This window comes from Sturnus vulgaris, chromosome 16 (genome assembly GCF_052056855.1).
Source record: "Sturnus vulgaris isolate bStuVul1 chromosome 16, bStuVul1.hap1, whole genome shotgun sequence".
Lineage (NCBI taxonomy): Eukaryota > Metazoa > Chordata > Aves > Passeriformes > Sturnidae > Sturnus > Sturnus vulgaris.
In genome coordinates this window covers 9,199,602-9,227,164 of record NC_142258.1, presented here as the reverse complement: position 1 = coordinate 9,227,164, position 27,563 = coordinate 9,199,602, and the positions used below count along the sequence as shown (strand labels likewise).

The window sequence follows — 27,563 nt, the reverse complement described above, 5'->3', positions numbered from 1 at the left end:
AGAGGAACAGACAAGTTGGAACTGTCACAGCCCTTGTACCATTGCTCAGTGACAATGTGGCTTCATTCTCTGTTTTCTACCTTGACTCACTTGCTGTTTGAGAAGGGCTTAGATTTGAAATATGAAAGCCCATGTAGCTCTTACCACAGCAGAATAATTTATATTTTGCTTTCCGAGCTGCTTAATTTTTAACTATACTTTGAGCCAAGTTTATATATTTTATATCAGTCTTCAGATCACTCACTCCCACAAAAGCAAAGGATTGATGTTAGCAGCTGTCTTAAGATGGGTTCACCTGCTTCTCTTTTTACTTTATCTCTATGGAAGAGGTCTAAATCTACTGCAGGAGAAAATGTGGAAGGTTTTTTCTGGCTAGAGAAGTAAGGATTTCCATGTGAAGTTGTAGCATGTTCTTCATTACAACTCTCTGGCTTTAAATTGCCTCTGCTATTTTCCAGGATTTCTGCTGTCTGAAGGCAAAATCAGTTGTTGCTAGCTTTTTATTTTTTAAACATCATTTAAGGTTGTAATGTCTCACAAATTCTCCTCTCTGGCCTGCCAACAAAATTTTCAGTATTTTTAGCCATCTGGTTCAGTAATTTTTCTGTTTCACATCAGTATAAAGTAGCATTAGATGCAGCTTCAGGAAGCTGTAGGAGTCTGGACCAAAGGTCCAAAGACCTTAGACTAAGCATGCCAAAACATAATCCCAAACCATATTTGTAAAATTAGCTATTTCAACTAATTCCACGTTTCCATTCAAAATAAAACATGCACTACCTTAAATTAGCAAGAAAACTGATGAATATTTTTATACTAAACTCTGAATGCTGCTCAGTGTGGTGCTCAGCTGTACCTATGGCCAGAGCATGGAAAGGCTGAATGGGAAAGGAGGGTGGAATAAACTGTGAATGAAAAGCTTTGTCTAGGGCAGAGCACTGGGGAGGAAGCTGCATTCTCAACTCTCCTGTGAAGTTTGCAAACTTTGACAGGAAAGAGAAGTACTTAGCAAAAAGATGACCTTTTTTTTTTAACTCAGACTCAAGGAGGTTTAATCATTTTGTACCAATAAAAACATTTTGTTAAAATTTATCAAATATTGGGAGGGGAAGATAATCTATGTGGCAGCATGAATCTGACTTGTAAAGACAATCAAAAAGGCCATTCAGAGTAATGAGGACAGCTTCTACCCAATTGTTTATGTTTGGAAGAAAGCAGAAGCAAAAAGTAGAAATTACTGATTTGGAGGTGAGGATTACATAATTAATTTCAAATTGTTTCGAAATTTCTGTAAAAACTCCATATTATTTACTCCATAAAAGTCCAAAATATAAGTAATCTATTAAAAAAAAAAAAAAAACAACCAGAACAACCTTAAGTCATTAAAAATAGAGAGGGGATCAGAGTCAACCTGCCTTGTTTGTCCTTATACCTGATAAATGTTAATTCATGCCATTCCAAGCCTGACTCTTGTGGGTGTCAACCTTTCCTTTCCTGGCTGCTCCTCTTTTTTCCCCCTCTTCTTAAAACTCACAACCTCTTCTGCTTTATTAGATTTCTTTGATGTACCTGGCTCTGTGCCATCTGTGATGCCCTCAATGCCTTGTGAAATGACTACTACTTATCTTCTCATATATGTTTTTTGTTCGTCTTGCCCCTTTTATTTTTTTAAGGTCACTGGCCTTGGGTGTACAGGTTTAAGCTACCGTTAGGAAATTTTCTTCACACTAATGGACAAATACAGCTCTGCTCTCTTGGCCTTTCAACCTGTGTTTCAGTCCCATCATTCTCTAGGCAGATACCTCATTTTAATCTGCTGCTTCTGGACTGTCCCTTCTTTCTAGGCAAAGGAGTGGGGACACAACAAACACACCTTGCAGTGGGCATAAAGAGCTCAGAGTCCAGTAACCCTAAACACAGCTGGTGGAGCACAATAAAGTTTGTTTAATTATTTATTACTGCTAGAATATTTTACTACTGTTTACTACTGGTTTGTTTGAAATGCAAGTTTGGGTAAATAGTTTAGTTTTAACTTTATGATCAATGAGCCATTAAAGAGTGAAGGTAAATGTGACACCTGTAAGGTGCTAACTAAATAAATACATATGTTGTTTTTTTCCCTAACAGGCATTACAGCTGTATTTTCTGGGCATTACCATAGGAATGCTGGAGGGTCCTACAAAGGCCTGGAAATGGTGGTGTCATCAGCCATAGGATGTCAGCTGGGACAGGATACACATGGCCTTCGAGTGGTGGTTGTGACAGAGGAGAAGGTGGTGCACAGATACTACAGCTTAACTGAACTGGGCAGCCACGGCATAGAGAAGGAGCTGCTGGATATGCTTGCTAAGCAAAAGTAGGCTGTGCCAAAAGATGTTTTTCCATATTAGATAAATATAAACAGTTTTATAAAGTTTCCCCAAGCAGAAGTATTTCTGACTGCAGTGTCCCAGAACAGCTCTCAGTTTGCTGTCCTAAATAACAAGGAAGTTGTTGACAGCACTTTTCCTTTTGAGGATGAGACCTATGAGGAATATGGGAGAGCAGAGCTGCTGTGGTGTCATTGAAGAGCACAGCTCGGGGAGTTTCTGCTTTGCTCCTAGATAATTCTTCCTTATTACAGAGAAACTGGTGTCTGTATAACCCTTTAACTTGAGAGGGTATTTCAGAATCAATAAATTTAGTAATTTCTGTTGCCTCCTGGACAATGAATAGGGCAGAAACAAATCTCAAAAAATTTGAAATCGTCAGACTTCTGCTGACTTTTAGCAGTTTTTGGATGATAGTCTGTTACCTTGGTGTCACACTTTCTCCCATTTCCCACACTTTATTTTCTTAGTTCTTCAGAGCCAGGAGCAATAGGAGAGCAGACACATTCTGGTTTGCAGTCACAGCTTGGGTTTCTGTTATATCTGTTATAAAGTTTTATATAATGTTATATAGTTTTATAGTTTCCATTATATAGTTTTATATAATGAAAAGTCTGTAAATGAGGCTGGTATAAATGTCACTGACAGAAATGAAAGGTGAAACAACTATTTCCATTTTGAAATTTCACTACCATTCAATTAGCATATGTCTTGGATCTAGCTACAGAAATTGGAATAATTCTGTACAGAATAATCAGAAGTCACTTTGTTGATTCCTAGACAAGCAGAGAGCTTTGATTTCCAAATGCAATGTAGAGTGCCTTACTGTAAGACAGTACAGAATACTACAGAATATTGAAAACCCTAAACAGTATGTTTTCTTCACTGCAATAGGTCTTTGAAAACAAATTTATAAAATAGTTTACATGCTGCAATCCACCTCTTTTTTTTACTAAGTGTATGTAATTTGTGGCAAATAAAGTCTTCGTGTAATTAACTCATACCTGTTGGAGTTTTAAGTGTCTAGTTGAACACATTCCAATCCATACCATGGGTTATCTGGAATTGGAGCTGGTGCAGCTTTGGCACCTGAAGAGGGAGGAGCACAGTGAGCATCATTAATGCATTCTATCATGTTTTATGTATGTACTTACATACAACAGTGTTCCCTAGAGGGTATTACAGGTATTTAAATATGGTGAGAGGTATGAAATGCTGTGCTGAAGAGTCAGTTTAATTACATTTTAGTCACAACAGTTTATCAAGGAGTCTCCTTCAAGCCTGATTTGTGGAACTGCTGAGACTGTAAAATCTCCTCTGTAGCATTGCCTTGCAGCAGTGGAGTGGCTGTACCTGCAGCTGGACAGGGCCACCTGGGGACTGCAGCCCCATGGCAGCAGCTTGAGCAGAGGTAATGTTGGATTCAGAGAGAAAGGAAGTGATTTTGCTTTTATTCTCCAGTTGCCTTTGCTTAGCTGAATGTTTTCACAGTCTCATTTTCAGTAAAATGTGGAAAATGAGACAATATTTTACAGCCATATAATACAATCATGGGAAAGATATTTAACCATAGTTTGTGGCTGGACATTCCTGTATGTAGTAAAAAGTTACAAAAATAAGCTGAGAATGTGGGGTTTTTTACCAGTATAAATGACAAATTGTGTTTCCCCACTTTTCTCAGTGTAATTAGCTAATGTAGAATTAATACTGATGTTTTAACTAATTGGAAATGGCAGAGTCCTTGCTGTCACTATGCCTCATCTTGTTTATGTCAAGAAAAATAAAATACGTTAAATTGTGAAACAATTCACCCATGGATAAGTTAATTATAATTTAAAACAACATATTTGGATGCTGAGGACATAATTTTGGTACCCCCAGCAGGGTTGTTACTTGTGACTCTCTGTCAGTGTCAGCATATGACTGCCTTTAAACAAGATGTCACTAACAGTTCAAAGTGCTGATGAAACAAGAGAGCAAGGGAGTCCTTGTGTTGCTGTGGGCTCAAGAGGCTGGGCTGAGATTAAAAAACATCAAGTGACCACAGTTCATTTTGGTTTCTCTTAGGCTGCTAAAAGGATGAGATAAACCTCAATGACTCTTATTAAATGGGGAAAATTCACATTAGAACACCAGAGCAACCTGTGAAGGTAACCAAATATTACATAATTAAGTACAGAATGATGGGGAGACCTATGAACATGAGGCAAAGGACTGAAAGCAAAGTCTTTGTGAGAAATCCTGGTTTTCCAGCTTCAGTGTAAGAAACAAATTTAAAAACAATTTCTGAACCTTCCCAAAAAGTCGTTAGGATGTGTGTACACTCTGCCTACTGCTTGCCTTTAGTGCATTTGGGTCCAGCATCTCATCTTGCAGGTTTTAATAGGGGTAATATTTTTATAGGGCTGCAGTATTCAGCTCCTGGAGATTAGAGACAGGAATGAAACACTTGATGTCTCATTAAAACTTAATCACATTTTATACTGGCAGAAATAAAGTCTCCCCTGGCACCCCTATTTGCAGACAGCCTGTGCCATGGTCACTGCTCAATGATTCCTTTCTTACCTCAGCAACTTGGTTCCTGGTGTCTTGTTTTTCCAGACATTATCCTCAGATAGCTGGTTTTATTCTGCTGTGAGACAAATAATTGAAGGCACATCTAACATAAGCAAATCCAACAGCAGCAGTAAAACCTAAACATTTCACTGCTTCGAAGGGCTCAGCTCCCCCTGTGTGTCGTGGCACAAGTGAGTGTGTGTGTCACTCCATGCCCTCCCTGAGCCTTTCTGTGCAGATTCCAGCTGAACTCAGCAATATCCTTTGGAGCAAGGGCAACCTTCACACACCCAGCAGTTCCCAGTGTGCCTGCCAAGCAAACCCTGACATTACCTGGCACCTCAGGATACCAGGGAAAAAAGCTGATTGGCATCAGAAAATTGTAAATAGAGAATTTCCATTTCACAAATACTATGCAGTTATCAGGAGTGTCTCTGCTGACATAGGAGACATCACATGGCACGTGTGGAAGTGCAAAGCCAGGTGGTTTAGGCTGCAGGGACTGTGCTTGTGGACACTTCATTGGAAAATGCTCCCTAAATAAAGTGCAAAAACAAAACTTATAATAGAGAAAAAGCATTAGACCAGCATATTAAACTAGCTTCCAGCCTAAGTGAAATACAACTGTGCAGCAGCAGATACAGAAGGGGCATCCTCAGAAAAACCCCAACATTCACAGAACTAAGGCAACACAGACAAATCAAAAGCTTTTCAGGCAGTGTGAAAAACATATCCAGCACTTCTCTTCAGGAAAAAAAAACAAAACTACAAAACCACAACCCACAGCTCAGAGAGCCATTACTTTTTTTTAATTGACATTTTTATTTGTTTCTCTAGAAGTAATTTTTCTCCATTAGCACTTTGTCAAATGCAGATAGTTTAGTACATTTCTACTAATAAATGCCTTTTTTTTTCCTCTAGGAGACCCATTAAAGCCTCATCCTATTTAAATTTATAATGTTGTTATGTCACTTTTGGGCAGCCAGAAATTGAAACATCCATCTTCAAAATATATCCTTATCTTTCTCAAACATTGCTTAGAAAGGTCTAGCATTGTTAAAAACCACAATTTGGCCTTTTAAATTAACTGGTAATGGCATTATCTGTATTCAAATCTTTCTCACCTTCTTCCATATAAAAAAGACACAGCAATACAGAAAGGTAGCTCATACTGCTCTAAGAAACCAAGATGCACAGCCCTACACAAGGCAGCCTGCCTGTGCAGGGATTCCCTCAGTCGTGTCACCAGCTCTCCAGGTAGGACACCAGTGGACTGTATTTGGATCCATGTGAGACAAAGATAAAACTACCACAGCAGAATGTGGTTCTTGCAGTACCCTGCAAGTACTGAAGCTGAGGCTGCTGAAAGAACACAGCACAAAGACAATTCATTTCCTGTCACTTTTTTACAAAGCCTGAGCTGAACTTTAGTCTCACTCTTTTATTTATTCTAAGTCTTGCTCTGTCTTAGCCAGTGAGGAGAAGGTAGGGCCACCTTACTTAGCTTCAGTTCTGTAGAAGCTGCTTTCCCACTCTGGCCAACCAGAGGCTGTAGCTGGAGACGGGTAACTGCAGCAGGAGATTCATTCTGTCCTGCAGCCAGTGCACAAGTCACAGGGACTGAAGCTAATCCGTGGGATTCACTTCCCAGGATTCCTAAAGTAACTCTGGAGTTTGCTTGGGGCAGAAGGCAAGAGGTCAGGGCCTGAGCTGTCACCCCATGAAATCAGAAGATGAAGATGGGTGAGAAATTAAACAGGAGTGGGAAACAACCCATCAAAAGCTACTGGCTCCCCTCCTTGGCTGGAGCTGGCACCATCCTCTCCTGACACTGTGGAGGACAAGGGGACACTCCTGCAGGGTGTTCACTCCTCTGCCTGTGCAGATACAGCAATTCAACATCAATGCCTTTTCACTGTTACCAAAAACATAAATACAGTGCATAGTATTGTTAAGATCACACATTTTGTGTCCCATGGAGGAAGGTTCCCCGATGGCCTGCTGGTCACTGCATTCACACCAGGCAGAGGATCCTTCAGAGATCCCATGGAACCTTTTTCAGTGTGCACATATCCCAGTATAAAGGCCTGGCTGATCACAGCATTCCTGCTCTGGCTCACAAGGTAATAGCTACAACCTTCTACAAAGCTCTTCCCAACCCGTGCAATTGTTGGAGCAATTGCAGATATAACTGGAGAGAAGTGAGGTAGCACGTGAGCTTTGTAGAACAGTATTGTCACCTCCACCCCAGCCTCAGTCCTTTTTGGGGATATTTAGAATGTTGTTTGGCATATTTAGGAATATGATGACTGTAAAATGATGTAATATTAATGATTCAAATTTATTTCATTCTACCACAGTCCCATACAGAAGGTGAAGTGTTTATTACCAAAAATAAACTCCAGCAATAACTGGGATTGCTGTACTCATTCAGTGCATTTCAGCATATTTTGTTGAGACTGTAGATGCCTGCGTTGTTCTTTAAAGTGTTCTACAATACAAAACAGGAACAGGACAAATCAAAAACAGGACAAAAGAAGAGGATCTATCATTCATGAAAAACGCTGGTTTTTATCAGTACACTGCCTCAACACAGTAATGATTACAGTTTCAATCACTTTTCCAAGAAAGCAAGGTAAAAGAGAAATACCAGAGCATTCTGTCTGTTCACTGTGACCCAATTTGAGAGCTGAGACAGACCAATTATTGTTCAGAGAACAGCATTCCTTTTTACTGTGCAACAACTTAACCAAGACAATAAATTCATGCATATTTAAAAATCATTTCATTTAAAAACATAGATGCTGCCAATCTTCCCAATCAAAGCACTTTTCATATCCCCTTTATTTGGTACACAGCCATGACAGGATAACTGTAAAGAAATATTTTGTAGTCTTTTCCTGAGCCTTGTTTTCCATAGAATTTTGTTTGCTGTGGGTGCAAGAGAAGGTAGTATATTATATTAGGGTCATTCAAAATTAATTCTACATTTTAGAGCCTGCACTTTTTATATTAATTAGTTTGTAGTAAAATCAGAGTTCAAGAAAAACTATCAGTTGAACAAAAATAGAGAAACATAGATACATATCGAGGGGTGAGTCTAAACGATCCAATGAGTGACAGGACTATGTTAAAATTCACCTTGCAATAAGCTTTTTATGGAAAAAGTTGTACAAATGTATTTGTTTCACTGTTTTTCTTATCTGTGCACTAGGCCATGTAGAAGTTTCCTATTTTTCTTCTAGAAAAGTAGCTCACAGATTATTTCTAAGCCCTGTATTATCAATGCAGATATCTAACAACTCGCCTTATCCTAAGAAACAATGCAATCCTCATTTATTTCTCATTAATGATGCATTGTAACACTAATCAGCTAAAGGTATTTTACTTGAAGCTTCTGAAGTTTATTTTTAAGTCTTCAACATGTTAATTGCTTTGCTTTGCCTTTGGCTTCCCAGAAATTAAATACAAACACAAAACTTGCTGTGGAAGTAAAGTAAAACCCATGAAATTTCTGTACTCTTACACAACACTACAGCAGTGAAAATTTAAGCATGTACATTTATTGCTTACTATTTCCACTCTATTCCTCCTTCCTCATTCCCCCCTCTTTCTTTAAAGCAGCAAAGTAAATAATTGTTCACCTTGTTGATTTAAATGATTAGTTGCAACGCTGAACTTCAGGCCATTTCCTGCTTCTGAATGTGCTTCTGCTTCCACCTGTGCTCCTATAGTGCACACCCTGGGAAGAAAATCCAGTTGCACAGATCACAGGGGCCAGAGGTGCCTGCCCTGGTTAGGCAGTCTGGCTAATCAAGGTCTCTGAGCCTCGAACAGAAATCTGCAATAATGTCTAATTGCCATCTAGTTCAGTGCAGAGAAGGGCATTAAGTTACTCGAGGTTCTTTCAATTTCCGTACCCATGCTCATTAGTAAAAGTCTTGGATGTTGTTTTATGATTTGCAAATGTAGAAAGGGGATTTGTTACAGAATTCAATTATGTGACCTCTCCACTGCTGTATCTGAAGGCAAACTGTCCCTGAATGAACCTGCTGCTGTTCCAAGTTTCAGGTAAGGAATGTTGGCACTGCACACTCGGAGATCTGTCACCCAGGAGCATTATTTCAGTGCTTCCCACAATGCTAGGAGGCAAAAGCCACTTAACTCTGGGACAGTGAGAAATCTCTCAGTTACAGGAGGACCTGCTGATTAGCATTCCCAGTTTTAATTAAATCTGGTGTAGCTACTGCCCTTGGGGACTGAAATGTAGTGAAGATATTGTTTTGAAATTAGGACATAGCCTGGCAGAGGCTGAGCAGAAAAACTATTTGGCTGTGAACCAGACAACTTAGTTAAGACACACCCAGAGATCTGACAGAGGCTCAGACTCCAGCTCTGCAACCAAATCTCCCTTAACCGTGGCCACAGGAGTTGACCTCTTGATTTTTAAATAAAGTTCAAGCCAGTATTGGAATTAGTTTGGTCCTTCAGTGTGAGAAACTGTTCAATCCAAGTATTTCTTTGCAGTAAAATTGTCTATTAACAGTGGAAAGATTCCCCATTTCTCCTGGGGAGATAATCCTTTCATAACTACTGGTGACTTCTCTCATTCTTCTCTGGCTCTTGTCACTCACTGTCTCAGAGATGAGCAAAGCTCAGAGCTTCAGGCACACATTCAGTGCAAGCCTTCATCTCCCAGGTATGCTGTAAATTCTTACTGATCTTTCCACTCAGCTCACTTGTGGTTTCTACTGTTTCAACTACCACTGCACAAAGGATATTTAATTATTCCTCCCATGAACTCTGAATGAATGACATCTTAAGTAAGGTCTGTTAATGAGACAGAGATCAAACTGAAGCTTGATGGCAACACTCAGAATTTTTCAGCATAGTATTAAAAAATGATCCAGTTCATAGTTCACTCTCAGTAGTAGCACTAATACTTCCAACACACCACAGACTAACTGGTGAATATTATGCCTATTACGAAATAAGAAACATAAAGGGAATTATTCGACAAATCTGATGAATTTTTAATTTTAATGAATTTTTAATTGAATATATTTTAAGATAAATAAATCACTTCTTACCCTGAAAAATATAGAATATAATTAGGACTGTATCGTGATAGTTCTAGAAGTGTCATTAAGCATACAAATCCTTAGCATAATAATTAATAATAAGGTTTATTACTTACCTTCTGAACTTACAGTTTGCTTAAAGTTTTCAGTTTTCTTTTGAAGTTCTTTATATACATTAAATAAGTAGAACATGAATTGCTGCAATATACTTATATTGTATAAGGATATATCTTATTTACCTGTTTTTGGGGTGTCTCAATCCAGTTTTGTAGCTTTGTTCTCAAATATTTCTCTTTTTCTTCCTTGTATCAATGCTAGAAACTGCAACTCTATTACAAGAAGTTTCTATATTAGTGCAACAAGGAATGTGTTTGTAGAAGTACCTCTAAACATTTAAGCAAAATATTTCCAAATGTTGCTCACTTTAAAAAGTCCAAAACTTGAGGGTTTTTAATTATTATGCTGAATGCAAGGGTGAATGCAATGACATCTTTATTATTCTGACCCATCAACCCATCAGGGGCTGTAGACATGAGCTGCTGCTTTGCAGGAAAATACTGCAGTGGCCTCATACATGACCATAGGAAAGAGATCACCTGAAGAAATTGTAATGACTCATTTTCTTAAAAACATCCATGTTTGCCAGGTCAGGGGTGAAAGATGGCTTCATTGTGAAACCTTTCAGTTAACAAGAACAGTCAAGCTAAAACAAAAACAACAACTTAGAAACTGCATTCTTCAACACAATAAAACCCTTGCAAATATAGAGCACATCCATCAGCACCATTTATTTCTCAGCTGGGGAACTCACAGTACCTTTTCTTCAACATTTATGCTCATCTTTGACTCATTACTTTAATACTACCAGAAAACTAAATTATGTCCAGTGGTTTCACTGCAGAAACGGCCTCCAACTGTGCACAGGGTTTCTTATGGGGTGAGACACTGAAGTGTCATGGAGTGAACAGGATAAGCTGAGTTTCCAGGAGACTCTTGTGAATCCAGACACTAATTATCACAACTTAAATTCAATACAATTATTTTAAATTAACACCTAGGATCAGAAATAGACAGGGAAATTGTCCAGCTGGCTCTCCACATTCAGGCTTAATAAAGAAGCAAGAAGAAAAAAGGATAAACAGGTAGATTTTTTCCTCAAACAGAATTTTCCTTGACTGAGCTCTGCCTGAAAACTGGTACCATGACAGCAACTAATGTACTACTGAATATGTGCATTACACTTTTTTATCACCTCAGCCCTGAGCAGGTAATATTTCAGTGTTGAGTACTGAACAAGACATGTGACTAATGCATTTTAATGCATTAAAAGTCTTGATAAAAATAACTATTTAGCAAAGAAAGCTTTTTAGTAAAAAAGCCTTATGTGTTTGAATAGTCTTACAGCCTTTGCAAAGCAGAACCAAATTTCACTCAAATTAAGACTCAAAAAGCCTTCAGAAACATTATTCAAAAACATTTTGATGTGCTGGAGTTGTTAGCCCCTTTCTAAGTGACATCAAAGGAGAAGGAAATTAAAATCTTCATAATCCTCCAAAATATCCTAATTTCATTACTTGACCTAGTATCAAACTATTTGGAAAGGCTGTTCTCAGAAATGTCAGCCTGTCATCATCTCTGCTCCTGGACATTAAATTTCATCAGGCACTTTGTAAAAGTAGCAAAGGTGCTGGGAAATTTATTACCTAATATTTAGCCCCAAACAAAACATGTGGAAGTAAATTGTATTTCCTTACCCTGCTTCTGAATTGGAACTTTACTACTTCGAACTAAGGCAAATCAAATGCTAGGAACATATTTATGTATATAGGTCTAATTAGTGAATTAAATTGTTGAACCTTCTCTAAAAGCTCCTGTGCTTACTCTAAAGGAATTAGAGCAAGAGAGAACTAGTCAGCATTTCAAATCCTCTGAAGTGGTGGTGTGTTTTTCATTAAAGGCCACTGAAAACAGAATCTGCATACGGTTTGATATAAAGGTGAAAATTTGAAGTTTGCATTTGGTTACAAAGTGTCTTTGCTGAACAAGTTTGGAAATTTCTGATTAGCTGTCAATGATCTTATGTTATGTTCAGAAAATGCATAATTACAACTCCCCCTCATCTTTACACTGAACTGCACTGAGTTAGAGAAACACCAGTGAGGGATGAGAGCCAATGAGGGATGCTTCCAGCTGCTGTTGCACTCATCACATGCCTTTGACTGCACTCTCAGCAGCAGGTTTTCCACTTTCTGCTGGATGATGCTGTTTAAAGGGAAACTGGGAGAAAGCAAGCAAAATACTACTTTGAGATATGAAAAAAGTACAGATGCCCTACTGCCTTCTGCTGCAGAGAGATGATCTATTGAGGTGACAGGCTGAACTCCTGAAAGACAAAGGAGTCCCTGCCCTTGAGAGAAGTTGGCAGAAGGCAGAGCTGAAAGCAGTTGATAAAGCACATTGATCAGCTGCCTGGATTGTAAGTGTGAGGCTGATCAGGGCTCCTGATGGCACTGCCAGCAGCACAGAGCACTCTCTGTCCGAAGAGCAGTGGAGATTTCTTTTGAAAATGTGTGCACATGGAGGGAGAAAACATGAATAAAAAGGCCTTTTCATATCTGTGTTCAACACATGCACTTTTTAAAACCATACCAGAGTGTGCCTTAAGGCACAGCCAGCCTCTTCAGCACTGCCATGCAGCCCAACACACTCCAGGGACACCTGGAGTTCAGCTACCATGACCTTTACAGACAGGCCCAGCTGAAAGCCTTCACACCATTACCGATTAAACTTGGCAGTGAGCTACAAATTATAAAAATCTTTATGAAGCTCTTTCCAAACTTTGTCTCAAGAAACGTTGATCTGATAATTCACCTCTAGCAGACAGCAGTTTTCAGTCAACATTTCCTTTTCTTTCCATTCCAGGTGGTATAACACAACTAAAGAAATCTGAGTGATCGAGCGAGTTGAAAAAAAAATAAAGCATTTGTTCAAAAGACTGAAACCTACAGTTAAAATAAGGCACAGATTTTAAAAGCAGCAGGAAGCATTAACATTTCTATGTTACAGAATACATCTCAGTCATACAAGAGGAATTGCACAAGCTTTTCCACCATTGTGGTGAAAAATAGGTTTTCTTAAATAGAATGGAAGAATTTGTAGCCTGACATTTATTTCTGTGCCAACAGCAAATGTACTCTCAGTCTCCCCAAATTCCATCCATCTGAGGGCTGAAGAGAGAAAATAGGGCAGCACCTCTGGAGGACAGTGTGTATGTGTGGTTTCAGAAAGGACAGCAGAACCTTTGGCTGGTCCAGAACACTTCCAGTAAACTTTTTTCAAGCTCTGTGTCTGTTGTAGCATTTCTCAAACACACAAACAGAGTATCCTCACTTTTAGTCCTCTACATGAATTACCTAGTAGCAGATCTGGGGATGACCAGTGGCAGGAGAGGGTTGCCTGCCTTAGGGAGATTTGCCAGATATTTTTACAATTATTTTTAAAAAATTTGGTGACAAATGCTTGATTTTCTTCATGCTGCCGCAGTCAAAAACAGACCAGGTTTTCAAAGTCAACTAAACATCAAACATCCCTCCCAGTCTCTGTGATTCCATCCTGTTTAAGTTCTTCAGTCAAAGCAGAGAAAAGTCCTGGCAAACAGTGAGGATGTTATGGAACATGGAAGACTGAGCTACTGAACTCCACGTCCTGACACAGCTGCCAGCCTGAGCCAGGCTTGGAAAGCTCCAGCAGCCTCAGTGCTCCAGTGAAAGGTGCAAGAGAGCTGCACAGGCTCAGAATCACGGCTTTCAGATGGTCAGGAACTGCAATAACCACGTTGTGCTGTGGAGCAAAGGAACAGAATCGAAGTAACTACAAGTTATTTTGTCTGCTGATTATACTTACTTAAGTCCTACATTGTATCTGCAGTTATTTAAGATTGGTTATTTTCACTTTGCAAGGAGAGAAGAAAACAGATCTGCATATGAAAGGTGACACTTCTGAAAGTAAATGCTGGCTTAGACACTTAAATATTTCAAAAATATTTATACATTTCTGCTTTCAAATGCCCATGTTTAAACACTGGGGTTTTCATCTGAATAGACTGACCTGTAGTATCACTGAGTTCACTGAGAATTACAGGCCAAGATCTCGGGGAAAAGTCATTTTGACAACCATCCATTAGGATGAACCTAACCATTGCCCTCCAAATAGCTTTCTCCTTTGTATATACAAGAACTGTGAGCATACAGGGCTATCAGAACTGAATATTGAAAAAAAGGAAGCAGCCTAAGGGATGCAGTAAGAAATATTAATCTGAAACTCCACTTCTAATCCAACATAAACAGTACTTACGATCATAACTAAATTACAGAATTACTGGGAGTTTTTACTACTTTAGATTCTGGAAAAATGAGGCTACAATAATGTTTCAGGGTCCTGTTTTGATATTATTTCACTGATTTGAACTATTCCTAATTTTAACTAATCACAATTTCTCTTGACTTTTTGAACATTAAAATTAAACTGGGTTACTCTCTTTGTCATAAAAAATATATGGAACATAGATTAAGGCAGCCAAATTAACTTGCTTCAGACACACTGATAAATTTGTTAGATTCTTCCTGCACATGCCAGATCATCATCTGACTAATTATGCTTCTACAATGTGCCTCATTGACTGTGATACCTCTTTCAGGATGATCAATGAACACTTTTCTCTTTTTAAAATAAAAATTAAATATATGTTCTTTTTAGAGTCAGATCAAGTTTTCAACCCAATAGTGATTTCAAATACAATAAGCAAGAGCATAATACTATATATTAAAGTTTCTGTGCAGCACATTAAATCCTGGTATCCTGTGGAGACATAATCACATTAGACCTCTAAGCATATGTAATACTTCTACTTATTGACATGCTGGGAAAAAGAAGAAACTTTAGATCATTGAAATAATTTCATATTCATATACTACCTCTAAACTATGTCACATGGCAGCAGGTTATACTGTCATTCACATTGCTATTTGGTAGCATATTCATATGCATGCAAGTCTCAAATAAGTAGAGCCACTTCATTTCGCTGAATTTCAATAGAAACAAACTAAAATAAATCCTAAGACTTTCAGGCTCCAAGATGAACATTCCAGTCCAGGATAAGTGATCCCAAAACTTTGATTCCAGACTGACATGCTCTGGTGACAAGTCCTTCTGTAAGCAAGGATTGTAATGGACATCAGCTCCCAAGGGAAGGGTTTAGAAAAGCCCATCAGCAAGTTGAGCAGAAGTGCCCAGGACTGTCTTTCATGGTGAAGGAGTAACAAAGCAGATGAATGTCAATAATGTGCTCTGTTAAACAGCTGATGGCCTGGGAATATCCTGAGAAGGCTAAAGGAACCAAGGAATGAAAGTCAGCAAACTCACCAGAGGTGTTGGGAACTGTACCAAGGGGCATGGCCTACGTGTGTCTCCTCTGGGCCTCCATGAACTGTTCTGCCACAGAAAAGAGTTCCCATACATCACTGTGCAAGTGCAGAAGTGTTCTGGAGGCAACAAAACGTTCCTGCAATATCCCTACTTGTGCATATTGTTGTCTGCAAAGATAAAAGAAAATTATTTCACTTTGTTTCATACATACAGACACACTTGTCATACATACAGACACTCTTGTTAATCTATCAGGCACTGAAACAGAGAAAATTGTATTTTGAAAGGGACCTCTGGATGTCATCTACCCAGACCCTGCTCACAGCATGCACTCAAGCCGAAATGAACACATAACCTCTTCTTCCCTTGACAATCAGCATAAAATATTTATGAAAAATAAAAACTTACTTTGGCACCCTCTAATTGCAGTTCCACTTATTGTTCCATTTTTATTAAAGAAAATCCAGTGATATTAGAAGTTCAGTGACCTGGCTGCACAGGCTGGGTAGCCACGGTATTTTGCAGGCATTTTCTTGCTAGTCTTTAAGTTGGCAAACTGGAACATAATGTCCCACAAACAACACATGTCCCAGCATCTACATCTACCTGGAATTTTACTCTCAAAATTCCATTCCACTTGAAACAGAGATTGAAGTCCTTTGTAGCAAATGAGGACAAGGTTATTTTGTAAGAATCTACTTGTTAGAAAGTTATTTTTATTCATATCATTAAAGCCTGTCCTTCTTACTTGTTCAAAGAGAATACCAGTCTGATCTACTGATCACAGCTTTTGAATATCCATGGTTCTAAACGTTCAGAATGCATGAACCTACACATTAAAAAAAGAGATGTGTTTTTATATTTCATCTTCTAGAAGCCTTATTTGTAGACATACAAAATTTGTTTGCCAATTCATTTTGTCAAGACGAGGGAAAAGGTAATTTATATCTATTAAGTTCCAGTGACTAGAACCACACTCCACTGAGAGTACACCTTAAACAAACCTTAAGAAATTCTGACTTGCTTTCTTCTCTAATCAATTTTGCAGAAACAAAAAATATACATAGTATAAGATAAATGAAAGAGCTCTGGGCTTTTTTTCTTATTTATTTGTTTGTTTGCTTCAGGTCATCTACAAAGTCACATGTAGGGTACTGCTAAAACTCCCTAACACCAACCTGAATTTTAGTTTTTGCACACCACATGGACAACATGCCAGTCTGGAAACAGGGAGATGTCACATTAGTGCTGACCTTTGAAAATCAGTTCACTGCAAAGCATCCATATCCTTTGGTAGGCCTCAGTTCTCAAAATCTGTAGCAAATCTCTCCATTCCTGCTCCATTTGCCTCATGTAAATTGCAGCTCACATCATAAAAATCTCAGTTATGATATATTAATTACTCTTTCCTCATTGTTCTGTCCTGGATTTCATTATATCTCTTTTAAGTCAGTGCCCTTGCCACAGGCAGTGCACATCCAGCACCATTACAGAATTATTACAAGCCAAGGATTTCTGACCAAAGGCTCTTATCACCTTAAGACCACAAGCTGCAGGGAGCAACTGTCAAGATTATGTTTAATAATTTACAGTACACCAGATTCTGATGACCATATGATATTGATGTTAAATATGATTTCACCTGCACTAGTGTGCTTACCAATGTGCTTTATCTGTCTCCATGCTTTCTGGAGATAGAAAGTACTTTTTGTAATATTCTATGGGGTTAATGTTGGCTTTATTTTTCTCTGCTCAGTAATTCTCTTTTGACAATAGAAATAATAAACTTTATCTGGAATACAAATGTATTACAAGTTTGCAAGGCTATCTTAGGAAATAGATTGGAAGAAGAATGATCTATACAAATTTTATGGACCTTCATTGAATGTTTCCATATTTCATCCATGTATGACTTCAGATACTCTCTCAAATACAAAGAACACTGTGTAGAAATGGAGGCAAAACATAATTTGTGTTATGGCAGGAGCTATCAAATCTGGAGGGAATTTTTTGAGGAGGCTTCCCTGGAAGAAGCTATTTGAAAAAGCAGCATTTGGGAAGGCATCAAATCAGCAACTGTCAAAGCAATAAGGTTCCACATAAGGCACCAGCCAAAAAACATCCCTTGCCACTTATAACATTGGTTTATTCACAGTCCTGCTCTTCATTGGCATAATATAATGAATATGCAAATTTAGTCATTGTTAATGACATCAGTTATTTCCCAGTTTTGCTTTAAAACCCAATGGGAAAGAGTTACTGCTATATATGTATCTGTTGTTTACCATGCCCATAAGACCTGCTAGAAGATTACAAATATTCTGATTTTCCTGATTTCTTCATCTGATTATGAATTTTTCTCCTTATAAATGAGTCCCAGGCCAGTGTCATGGGACTCTTAACATAAGCACAGCAACAGCAGCAAAAATCAGGATCTACTTCTCTTCTGCAAGACTCCCTGAGGAACCATATCTGATGACTCAGACACTTTACTACTTGTTTATAGTGTTTGTATGCACAGAGCTGTGGGAAATGATAAAAGCTGGTACCTGCGGGTAAAGGAATAAGAAAATAGAAAGATGACTGATCAAAGCAAATGTTTCTGCCTGCCTGATTATAAAAGGAAAATAAATGAAAATAACCAAAGTTCTAGGTCACTTATAGCAGTACTTATCGAGAGTGACTGGCTGGATGTTCATCAAATGGCAAAGCAGTCTGCACAAAGATTGGGCACGAGGCTCTATCACCTTTCACACATTGCTCCTAGGTCAGATCCTGTTCACCCCATCTGCAGCAGCCAAGACCACCCCATAAGAGATGCAGGTGGTTCCTTTCCACCCTAAAGGAGAAAAAGGCCAACAGGAAGCCTGCAGGTAGCACAACGATCCCAAAGGAATGCTTCTCTCCCTACCCTCACACCGAGGCAGAGCTCCTGTAGCTGCTATAGCCAAACCCTGCTACAAATCAACGATGCTTTCCAGAAAAAATTCAACAGTTAGAATTCAATAAACAGTGCAGCCATTTCCCCCATAAAAGTTCACTTAGCAGAGGGGGACTGCGTGCAGATGCTGAAGATAAACACAGGGACACTGCAGCATGAGAGTCTTGCATTCAAAACCCAATGCAATGCCATGACAAAAGAGATTTCAACGGCACAAACAGAAAACAAAGACCACAGGGATGCTACGGTGCAGTCACCCAACACGATTCTCTGTGCATTTTTACTGTTATTGTTGTTATGATCAACAGCAGAACTCCCAAGGAGTAGACAGAGGAGTGACCAACAGTGGAGTGTTATTGCCTCTCTTCCACACTGCAGGGATTCACTATCCCCAGATGGTGGGTCTAAGCAACCAAATTAATTTAGCATACTCACCACTGACCATGTACTGAAGTTGCATACAAGGAATGTATCTTGCAGGAATATTCTCCCAGTACACTTTCACCACAAAAACGTTGCAAGATGCAAACTCTGAAAGGTCCATCCCAGACAGTAAGCAGTTTGGAAAGTGTAAGACATGAAACACAATCCTCATAAAATAACCAGCCCTACTCAGATTTCTGTAAACCAGCAAGCACAGGGGAAAAGCCTATCAAAAGGCTTTTTTTTTTTTTTTTAACTGAAAGGAAATTCCTTGAGGGAGACAGCTAATTTTTCATCTTAAAATAAATTTGCAAGAAAACATTAAGTTTCTTGAGGATGGGATTATTTTTTTTAAAAAACAGTAATACCCAAGTAAGTCTTATATAACCTTGCAAAGCATTTAAAGAATATGGAAATAATGTTAAGAACACTTCAAGAGTCTCCCAGACCCTACAGCATCCTGAGAACAGGAACTGTGAGACAGTCTGTCTTGTGGTATTAAACATATCAACACTTTGTTATTACTAATAGCTCTGTGAAATGGATGGAAACAATTCACAGTGTAACTGCCACACAGATGAATAAGCAAATCCAATTTGATATCTTAGCAGACTACAGGACAGAGCAAGACAATTCATTGTTGTCACAAGGAAAGCTTATGACAAAAGGGAGGTGTACTTCTTTTCATTCCTAGTACGCAATCTCCAAAAACATCACTCAGATGACAACTTTCAAGGAAGGTCTATAATGATGAACAATTTTTTCATATCACAAAACCATAAATCCCTTTTCTACTTTTCTTAAGTGTCTTCATGCTAATTATGGCATAGATGCAGTATTTGCATTCCTTTTGGGGCTGTATATTTTCTGTTTATATGTAAATCTGAAATAAAAGATTGGAGAAGTCACTAAGCTTTGTCTAAATTTGAGTCCAGCATGTGTCATAAAAAGCAAGGCAGCTGGAAAGGCAAAGGAATATGAGGTAATAGATTTACTTTCTACAGTACATTTATATGGACAAGAAGGGGATTAAATCTGGGAAATCTGGATATTTTATTTTCTTTCCCTTTTTCCTTCTACCTCCCCAAAAGTTTGCATCACATATTCTGCCTTTACAGTTTTTGTTTGCCATTTTGTTTTATAGTTAGTTCACTATTTACTGTTGAAAAACAAGAAAACAGAGCTAATGGCTACCCTGCACAGTTCATAGATTAGAAAACCTAATATTTGGAAGTGTGTACACACATTTTGCAAAAACCCTACAAAGACCAAAGCTTCTTTTAAGAGAAATCATGTGTGAAAATTTCTGTTCTGCAGCTTTATTATTAAACCATGTATCTAAGCAAAGTGTCCATTACCAACAGTGTGAGATTTAAACCACAAGCATTACCTATTCCAGAGCTGCTTGGAAATACTGACAGGGTAGGGAAAGATCAAAGTGACCAAGTAAACACAGCAAGAATGAAAAGTCTAAGAAATGTGGCATCCAAAGGTGACACCAGATATATTTGTGAAAAACACTCATACTGACTCCAAACACATGGAAGACAAACACTACAAATGATGATCATGTAGAGACTTATTCAATAAGAATCACCTCAATAAATGTAAAAGCTAAAGAAACTGGAAAACCCACCAAATTTCATTGCAATTCCTGTTCTCCATAGCCTAATTACACTGTTTTTTCTGATATTAAAAGACAAGGGACAGCAGGTCTGCTCCTGTTCATGCCCTGTCTTTTTAAAATTCATACTAAGTGACTTTAGAACTAATCTCACAAGTCACTCTGAAAACAGGAAATTGTGCAAACCTGGGGTTCAGGCAATGGTCTCAAATAACATTGTTGACATGGGAAACATCCATCAAAAGGCTATTATGCCATGCCTGAATGTTTTATAGCACTTCTTCTTTCCTAATGTAGCCAGAAGATCAGGTGCTCTCATGCAGAAAAGAAAATGCTTCATTTTCAAACATTAAAGAAATCTCCCCAAGCTCCCAGAGAAACAGGAAAGTAGATTTGCTATGTATAGAAAGTATGGAAATAAGAGCTGGAGCTGTGTCTTCTAGAGGAGTCATCCCAGTGTCTCTACTTTAGTGGTACAGAAGGAAAGCCAGAGGGGAAAATTACCCTTTTCATGATCTACATAGGAAAGGCACAAACTTTCTTTTCACACAGGACAGCAAGGAAGAAAACTGGCATCCAATCCTGGGTTACTGCGAAGGAGGAGAGAAGACACAGCATTTCAAAGGCAGCAGTGATGTACCCAATAATTGCCTATGACAAATATGCACAGATACAATGATTAATGCTTGAATGCCTGAACTCCCCTATAGTTCACCTTCAAGACACATGCCTTGATCTACCTTCCTTCTTCCATTTAACCTTTGCATCCTCTGCTTTCAGCAAGTTCATTCATTACCCAAGAGCTTGGCAAAGATTTCTGGTTCTGCTAAAGAAAGCCCCCCACACATTCAACACCAGCTCAGAGACTGTTTTTTGTTTTTTTTCCCAAGCCCTCACAGCTCTGTGCGAGTCAGGAATGCAAACACCTACACTTCACAAGAGGCACAGCTATAATGATCCAAAACACTCCCAACCAATGTGTACAAATATGGCCCATCAATACTCAATGAGAAAACACGACCTGTGGCTGCCTCTGCTCCTTGAATCGTAATGGCTGAATTATCCTCCCACGTCTAAAAATGGCAGAGACCAACACTGGACTCCCTTTATATTTTTTTAATGCAACATTTAGGGGTTTGTGAAGGTTATCTTTCTATCTAATTTTTCTATATGTTTACCACAATTTTTTCCTAACTAAATCAGCCATAGTTATCTTGGTGGTTTGCAGTATGCCATACACTTATTAGCACAAAAATCAAGGATTATTTTTTGTTTGTTTGTGTTTTTTTAAATCACTATAATAACAGACACCATGAACATGAACCACATGGGATTTTCTTGCTCCACAGCTATTATGCTGCAGATCAAGCTGTGAAAGACTTTCTAGGCCACTTTGCTGCAGATATTGGAGAGCTCTGCTCAATGTTTTGAGAACAAATTTCTGTTCCATGTTTTGAGAATTAATGAAGTAACTCCTCACTGTCCAGACATTATTTTTCATTCACTTTACACCTGTTCCTTTTTCAAAGGCAGAAGTTTGTCCAAAACCCTTCACAATGAAAGATGGACAGGGTCAGGTTTCTCCTAGAGAAATGTATAAACTAAATATGCACTTACCTGTATCTGATGTACTTGCCCCATAAAGAGAACAATAGGGGCTGCTTTCCAGGGCTGCATAAGAAATGCTGTACTTATGTAGTTATATCATTTCCCTTTATCAGATACTCATTCCTGGCATATCACTGGCAAGCTGGAGACTTGGTTTATTTGTAGCCTCAGAATTTTCAAGAAGTGACAGTACCATCAGTCCACTGAGTCACAGACACTGCAAATAAAGCAGCCTTTGCATGACAGATTGTCATTCCTTTAAGAAATTCCATTTTGTCAACATCTTCCATAATACATTACAATATGTGAGGTAAACCTTGAATAAAAATGCACGATCACAGTTTAGGAATAACAATAGTCTCTACTTTTGAATTCTTAATGACAACAGGGTTTAGTGTTTAGACTGAAGGATTAGAAAATGGTATTCATAAATTCTTTTCCTTGCTCTGCCAATGACTTCCTCTTTCTCCAGAGTGTTAATGGGCTTATTTTGTAATGCTGATCCATAACTTATTAGTACAACTGAAACACAATGGCCAAACTCTTGCTGCAGTCCCATCTTTCATTCCAGGAAAGTTATTCATATCTGTGTCTCCTCCTGTAGTCTATCAAAAGCTGAGGTCAATTGTATTTACCAATTTGATGGGGTGCTATACAGTTAACTGAAACCACACACAATACATAATCTGTGAGCAGTTAGATGTAATTGGCTCAAGAATTATGAAGGGCTGCTACTTAAAGTTGTATTAAATATTACAGCTGAATTAAATCCTGTCCCATTACACAAATCAAGTCCTTCTGAGGCCTGGAAACTTCAGATACATGGTTGTAAACTTCATTTTAGATTAATTTGCCTGGTGAGTGCTGCTGAAGTAAAGTACCCAGGGAAAAACGAATATACTCAAAGACAAAAGATCATGGAGTCTATAACACAGACTGAACAGAGAAAGGAGAAAGGTTTCAAGACTATTTTTGAAGAGCTAAAACGTTTCTGGCCTCCAGGCTTTTTGAGGGTTTTCATCTATAGCACAAATATCTGTTTAGTAACAAATTGTGATTTTAAATTTCAAAAACCCATTTTAAAGTTCATTAAAGTATTTTTGCTATATATTTTGTAAAAAGAAGTGAACCGTTTGCCAAATGAGCTGATGACATTAATGGTGAGAGCAAAGGACTCACACCCCTTGGGACAAAGGGTAGCTATTGACCTTCCTGAGGATGGAGAATAGGCAGGTTTCCTCCAGAACCTCCAGCCTCACCAATTCTCACATTAAAAGTCTCCAGATTTCTCTTTTATGAGTATATTACTTCCCTCAGTGACAAGTGTTGCAAATTGAGTAAATACTAGCAAGAAAAAAAATCATTTAAATTTTGACACCTCCTCCTCTATTAATTCACGAGTTCCTTCCTCGTTTAGCTTGCCAAGGAAGAACAAAAGAAGCGAGGCAGCCATAAGGGAAAAACCATAAAGGGCTGAGCAGTGAAGAGCCTGGAGGCATTTCGCATTTCGCAGACAGACATTAAACATCTGCTGCCTTTCTGCTCAGCCGGCAGGCACCCCGGCCAGCCGCGCACCCGGGGACGAGGCAGCTCCGCGCTTCCCACAGCGCCTTGTCCCCGCAGAGCTCGGTAACCTCGCTGGGGTCACTGGCGGGCAGCACAAACGCTGCGGTTAAAAGTGGTGGTTTCAAATATTATTCCTGTTAAGGTCCTCCATGACAGGGGAGGTCAGGGGAGGCGGGCAGGGCGCCTCAGGGCAGGGCAGGGCCAGGCCCAGCCCTCAGACAGTTCTAGAAGCTGCCCGGCTCATTCATGCCGGGGTCCCCGCACCCAGCCGGCCGCCACGGGTCTGGAACACCTTTGTGACAATTGATAAAAGATTCGTGTTAATCACGAAAGCATTGGGGTTTGCATAAACCAGAATACTAAGCTCTGAAGTGAAGCATGGACACTAGATAAAGGAAATTACATGATTAAATAATTCTGTTTAAAATCACCTTGTTATGTTATATTATGTTGTATTATGTTACATTACATTATGTTATGTTATGTTTTTCAAATAAGTTGTATCGGCTACCAGCTTGCAAAATCGGACTTCCCAAAAAGCCGTTCCTACCTTTGTCTAATCAATACTGCCTATCCCAAAAACCAGACTCCCAGAACTTCTCTGGTGGTTATCTACAAAGACCAGACCTCCAGAACTTCCCTGGTGGTCTTCTACAAGGGCCGGATGGCAATCTGTGACTGATTATCACCCAAAGGCTTTGTGAATTTGTGAACAACGAGAACCCACAGTATAAGAAGAGGCTGCAAACCAAGGTTGGGTGGAGCGTGGAGTGGGCGGTGACCCCTCGCGTTCCCCAGCGCGCTGCTTGCTCTTTCTATATCAAATAAAGCAATCTAAAAATTTTGCTGAATATCGAGACTTTTGTCTCTCATTTATAACACCTTGCTGAGGGAAACCCGGGCCCTGTGAGACAACCCCGGGCCCCGTGAAAGAAACCCGGGCACGGCACCCAGCCTGTGGTGAGGGAAACGCGAGCACACTCCCACGGCGCCTGCGAGACGCTGCGAAGAGGGAGCCTCGGGATCTGCTCTGAGCCGTCATTTGTGGAGGTGCTGGCACAGCAGGCGCCGCAGTTCCCGTTCCCTCAGGAGGCCGCCGGCTCCCCCAGCTGAGGCGGGGTTGGCCGGGGGCAGCCGCTGCCCTTCCGTGTTAACTGCGGCAGCGTGAGCACGGGAAAATCATCCCGGTTTGAATTTACAGAAGGTTGCTGGAGGAGGGCACCCCGCGGGAAGAGAGTATGGGAAAACTTTAGATTGATGAATAGGGAAAAGTTCCCGCAGCAGCGCTGATCGGCAGCCAGCAGTGGCTGCTGGGAGCTGAGGTGACCTTTCAGAGGAGAAAACCCCTCCGCAGCCAAAAAAGCGGCAGATGTTTTGTGCAGGGAGGAAAGCTTGTGGCAAAGCCTGAAACTTGGAATTCTGCTGGCAAAGAGAGCTGAAGGGCACATGAGGCTGCTCCAGGCAGCCGAGGGAGGGCCCGGCTGCCTGCAGAGCGGCGCTGGAAGGCGCTCACCTGTCTGTGCTTTCTGTCCCTTCATTGCAGATAAATGCCACCTGTGCCACCGCCTCCGAGCATCCAGTGCCTCATAACGGGGACTCCGAGCACACCGCGGGCCCTGTCCGGCCGCAGCATTGATCTGTGCCCCTGTTCCTCTGTTCGGGTCGCAGCCCTGTCTCGGTGAGGGGGTGGCTGACAGGTATCCAATAGGAGGTGAAATTTAGGAGGATGACACAAAATGTCAAGTGTCACCGACATTTGTGTCAAATGACACGAGTGTCAGGGAAACTTGCATTACTCCTTATCGTATCAGCCTTCCCTCCTGTGCCACGGAGATAACACACACCTGCTGCTCAGAGAGGAGGCCACTCGGGCTCTAATGTTACCCGGCAGCTGTTCCTTAACTACAGTTAAAAGACTTTTCAGGTACCAATATCCTTGCTCCAAAATATTTGTCAAAGAAGATGATAGAAAAAAAATGTTGCAATCAATAACACTTGAAATTTCTCCACTTGCTGTAATACTGCCCTGCTGCAAATTGGAGGGGAAGAAAAAAAACCCAGACACTTTGCTTTTTTTATTGTTAGACCAGGCAATTTACAAAGTTCATCCTTTAATGCTGACCCCTGGACACTGCAGATATCCAGGATAGTAACATAATTTGAAGATGCAATTTTTGTTTATGAACTCTCAATTTTCTTTTCACAAGTGAAACCAATAACTGATTGGAACAAAACCCAAGGACATCTGATATGAAAGGATATGATGTGTTGCAGTTGTCTGACATTCCAGATTGATCTGCAGAAAGCAAAGATGTCTATGAAATTTAAAAACAAAGAAATATATACATTTTAATAATGTGTTGCCAGTTACATCTGGGAAAGTACAATACTCTGTGCTGGCTCTCAACATTGTCTTACAAATAAAATGCACAGATTTAACACCTACAGTAAATATGTCACTGTCAGACTCTTACCAGTGCTTATTTACATGTAGATGTGAAGATGGTTTCAGGAAAACCAACCATAAAACCAAACCATAAAAATGCAAAACTTGGGTGCAAGGTATGGCCACTGGCTCAGGCGATCTACAATGCTGCAGGGGTTTTTTTGTCTATTGCATCACACCTATTTGTCTAAATTATGTGACATTTCCAGAACTTTGTTATCTGGGAATTCTCAGAAGAGATTCTAATTCTCAGAATTTGCTCCTTGAAAAGTTGTACTGTCTTCATGAACCTTGACTGCTTGTTAACAGCAGAATTCATATGCTGGGGTTTTTGTTGCTGTTTCCTAGACAACCACTCCAGGTTCCCCCAGAGCTCTTGCTTTTGTGTTCCCTGATTAAGATGTACATGCTGCCTTTGGCTGATCTTATTTGTGTGAACAGTATTAATTTTCGTAGGTGTGATATTGATTAACTTTTTATTTTCTCAAACAATATTAATTCCAGTGTTTTATAAAGGATGATAGGATTACATGAATTTTAACTTTGCTAAATTATAGCTTAAGCTCCCTAATGTTTAAGTTACTCCATTTTCTTTTTGCTCAAGGCAGTTTCTGGTTTACACAACAGACTGATTGAATTCTACAGTGTAGTTTTTTTCAGTTTTTATGCAGACCAGCCATAATTATTACATGCTCCTCTTGTCCTGTGCATTCCTAGAGCTTGCTTTTCAGTCACTCAACCATGGCATTTTTCGAGTCTGTCAGTCAAGTTATAACTCAAATATAAATGGCAGGGATGAGCCTTCTCTAGTTTGGCTACTCCTGCTACTTCCACACCCTTGCAGCAGGTTTTTTTGACAGTATAAAAGCCATCAAATCTGGCATCTTGTCTTGGCTTAGTGTCTGGTAGATGATTAGATTTCAGCTATGACCAACATTCAATGCACACAATGTCAAATCAGTTTGGCATGAGGGAAGGAGGGGCAGCACTTCACTAACGTGGGTCTGGGTGAACCTGACTCATGAGCTCCTCTCTTCCTGCCTGAAAACAGATCCATTCCTTCACCAGCCACACAAGCCCATACTGAAATGACTCAACAATTTTCAAGAGGAACAAACCACAAAAGTGTTATCTCAAAGTTCAGGCTGAGTTTATGTGCCATACTCTTTAGGAAAAGTGAAAACCAAGAATGTGCTTAATGGGCCACAAAATCAGAACCCTAAGGGGAGCTAAGATCTGGCCAGCAAATGTAGTGTCTCCAAATCTTTGTCTACCAAAATTTCATTCCTTTGTCTCTCCAAGCACTTACTATATTAAAATATTAATATATAGATTATGTTGCTTTACTAAAAATGAATTATAGATGGAGATTTTATTGGCATGAAGCTTAATACAGATACAAACTCCTACATACTGGGCAATGTATATCTGATTTGTATTTCATAATACACTAAAAACACTTCAAGCCATGTTATTTCTAGTATACATCTATTTTGTGTTTTGTATTTTTATTATGTATCTATTT

At 39.5% G+C, this 27,563-nt stretch overlaps 1 protein-coding gene and 1 long non-coding RNA gene across 3 annotated transcripts in view; one reads left to right on the top strand and one right to left on the bottom strand.

Annotated features, from left to right (window-relative positions):
• Positions 1-3,370, top strand: part of CPPED1 (calcineurin like phosphoesterase domain containing 1) — a 39,710-nt gene extending 36,340 nt beyond the window's left edge. For both annotated transcript variants that reach the window (XM_088174437.1, XM_088174436.1), the window contains exon 4: positions 2,128-3,370. In XM_088174437.1, coding sequence (XP_088030563.1) covers positions 2,128-2,360 — 233 coding nt within the window. In that variant the 3' untranslated portion in view covers positions 2,361-3,370. The remainder of the gene's footprint in view (positions 1-2,127) is intronic.
• A 4,082-nt stretch (positions 3,371-7,452) lies between these two features.
• LOC148221909 (uncharacterized) lies at positions 7,453-18,972 on the bottom strand. The gene is made up of 3 exons (XR_015807238.1): positions 18,807-18,972; positions 15,428-15,597; positions 7,453-10,335 (listed from the first exon to the last, which is right to left on the bottom strand). It is a non-coding gene; the product is annotated as an uncharacterized LOC148221909 (long non-coding RNA).
• Between the last annotated feature and the right edge of the window lie 8,591 nt (positions 18,973-27,563).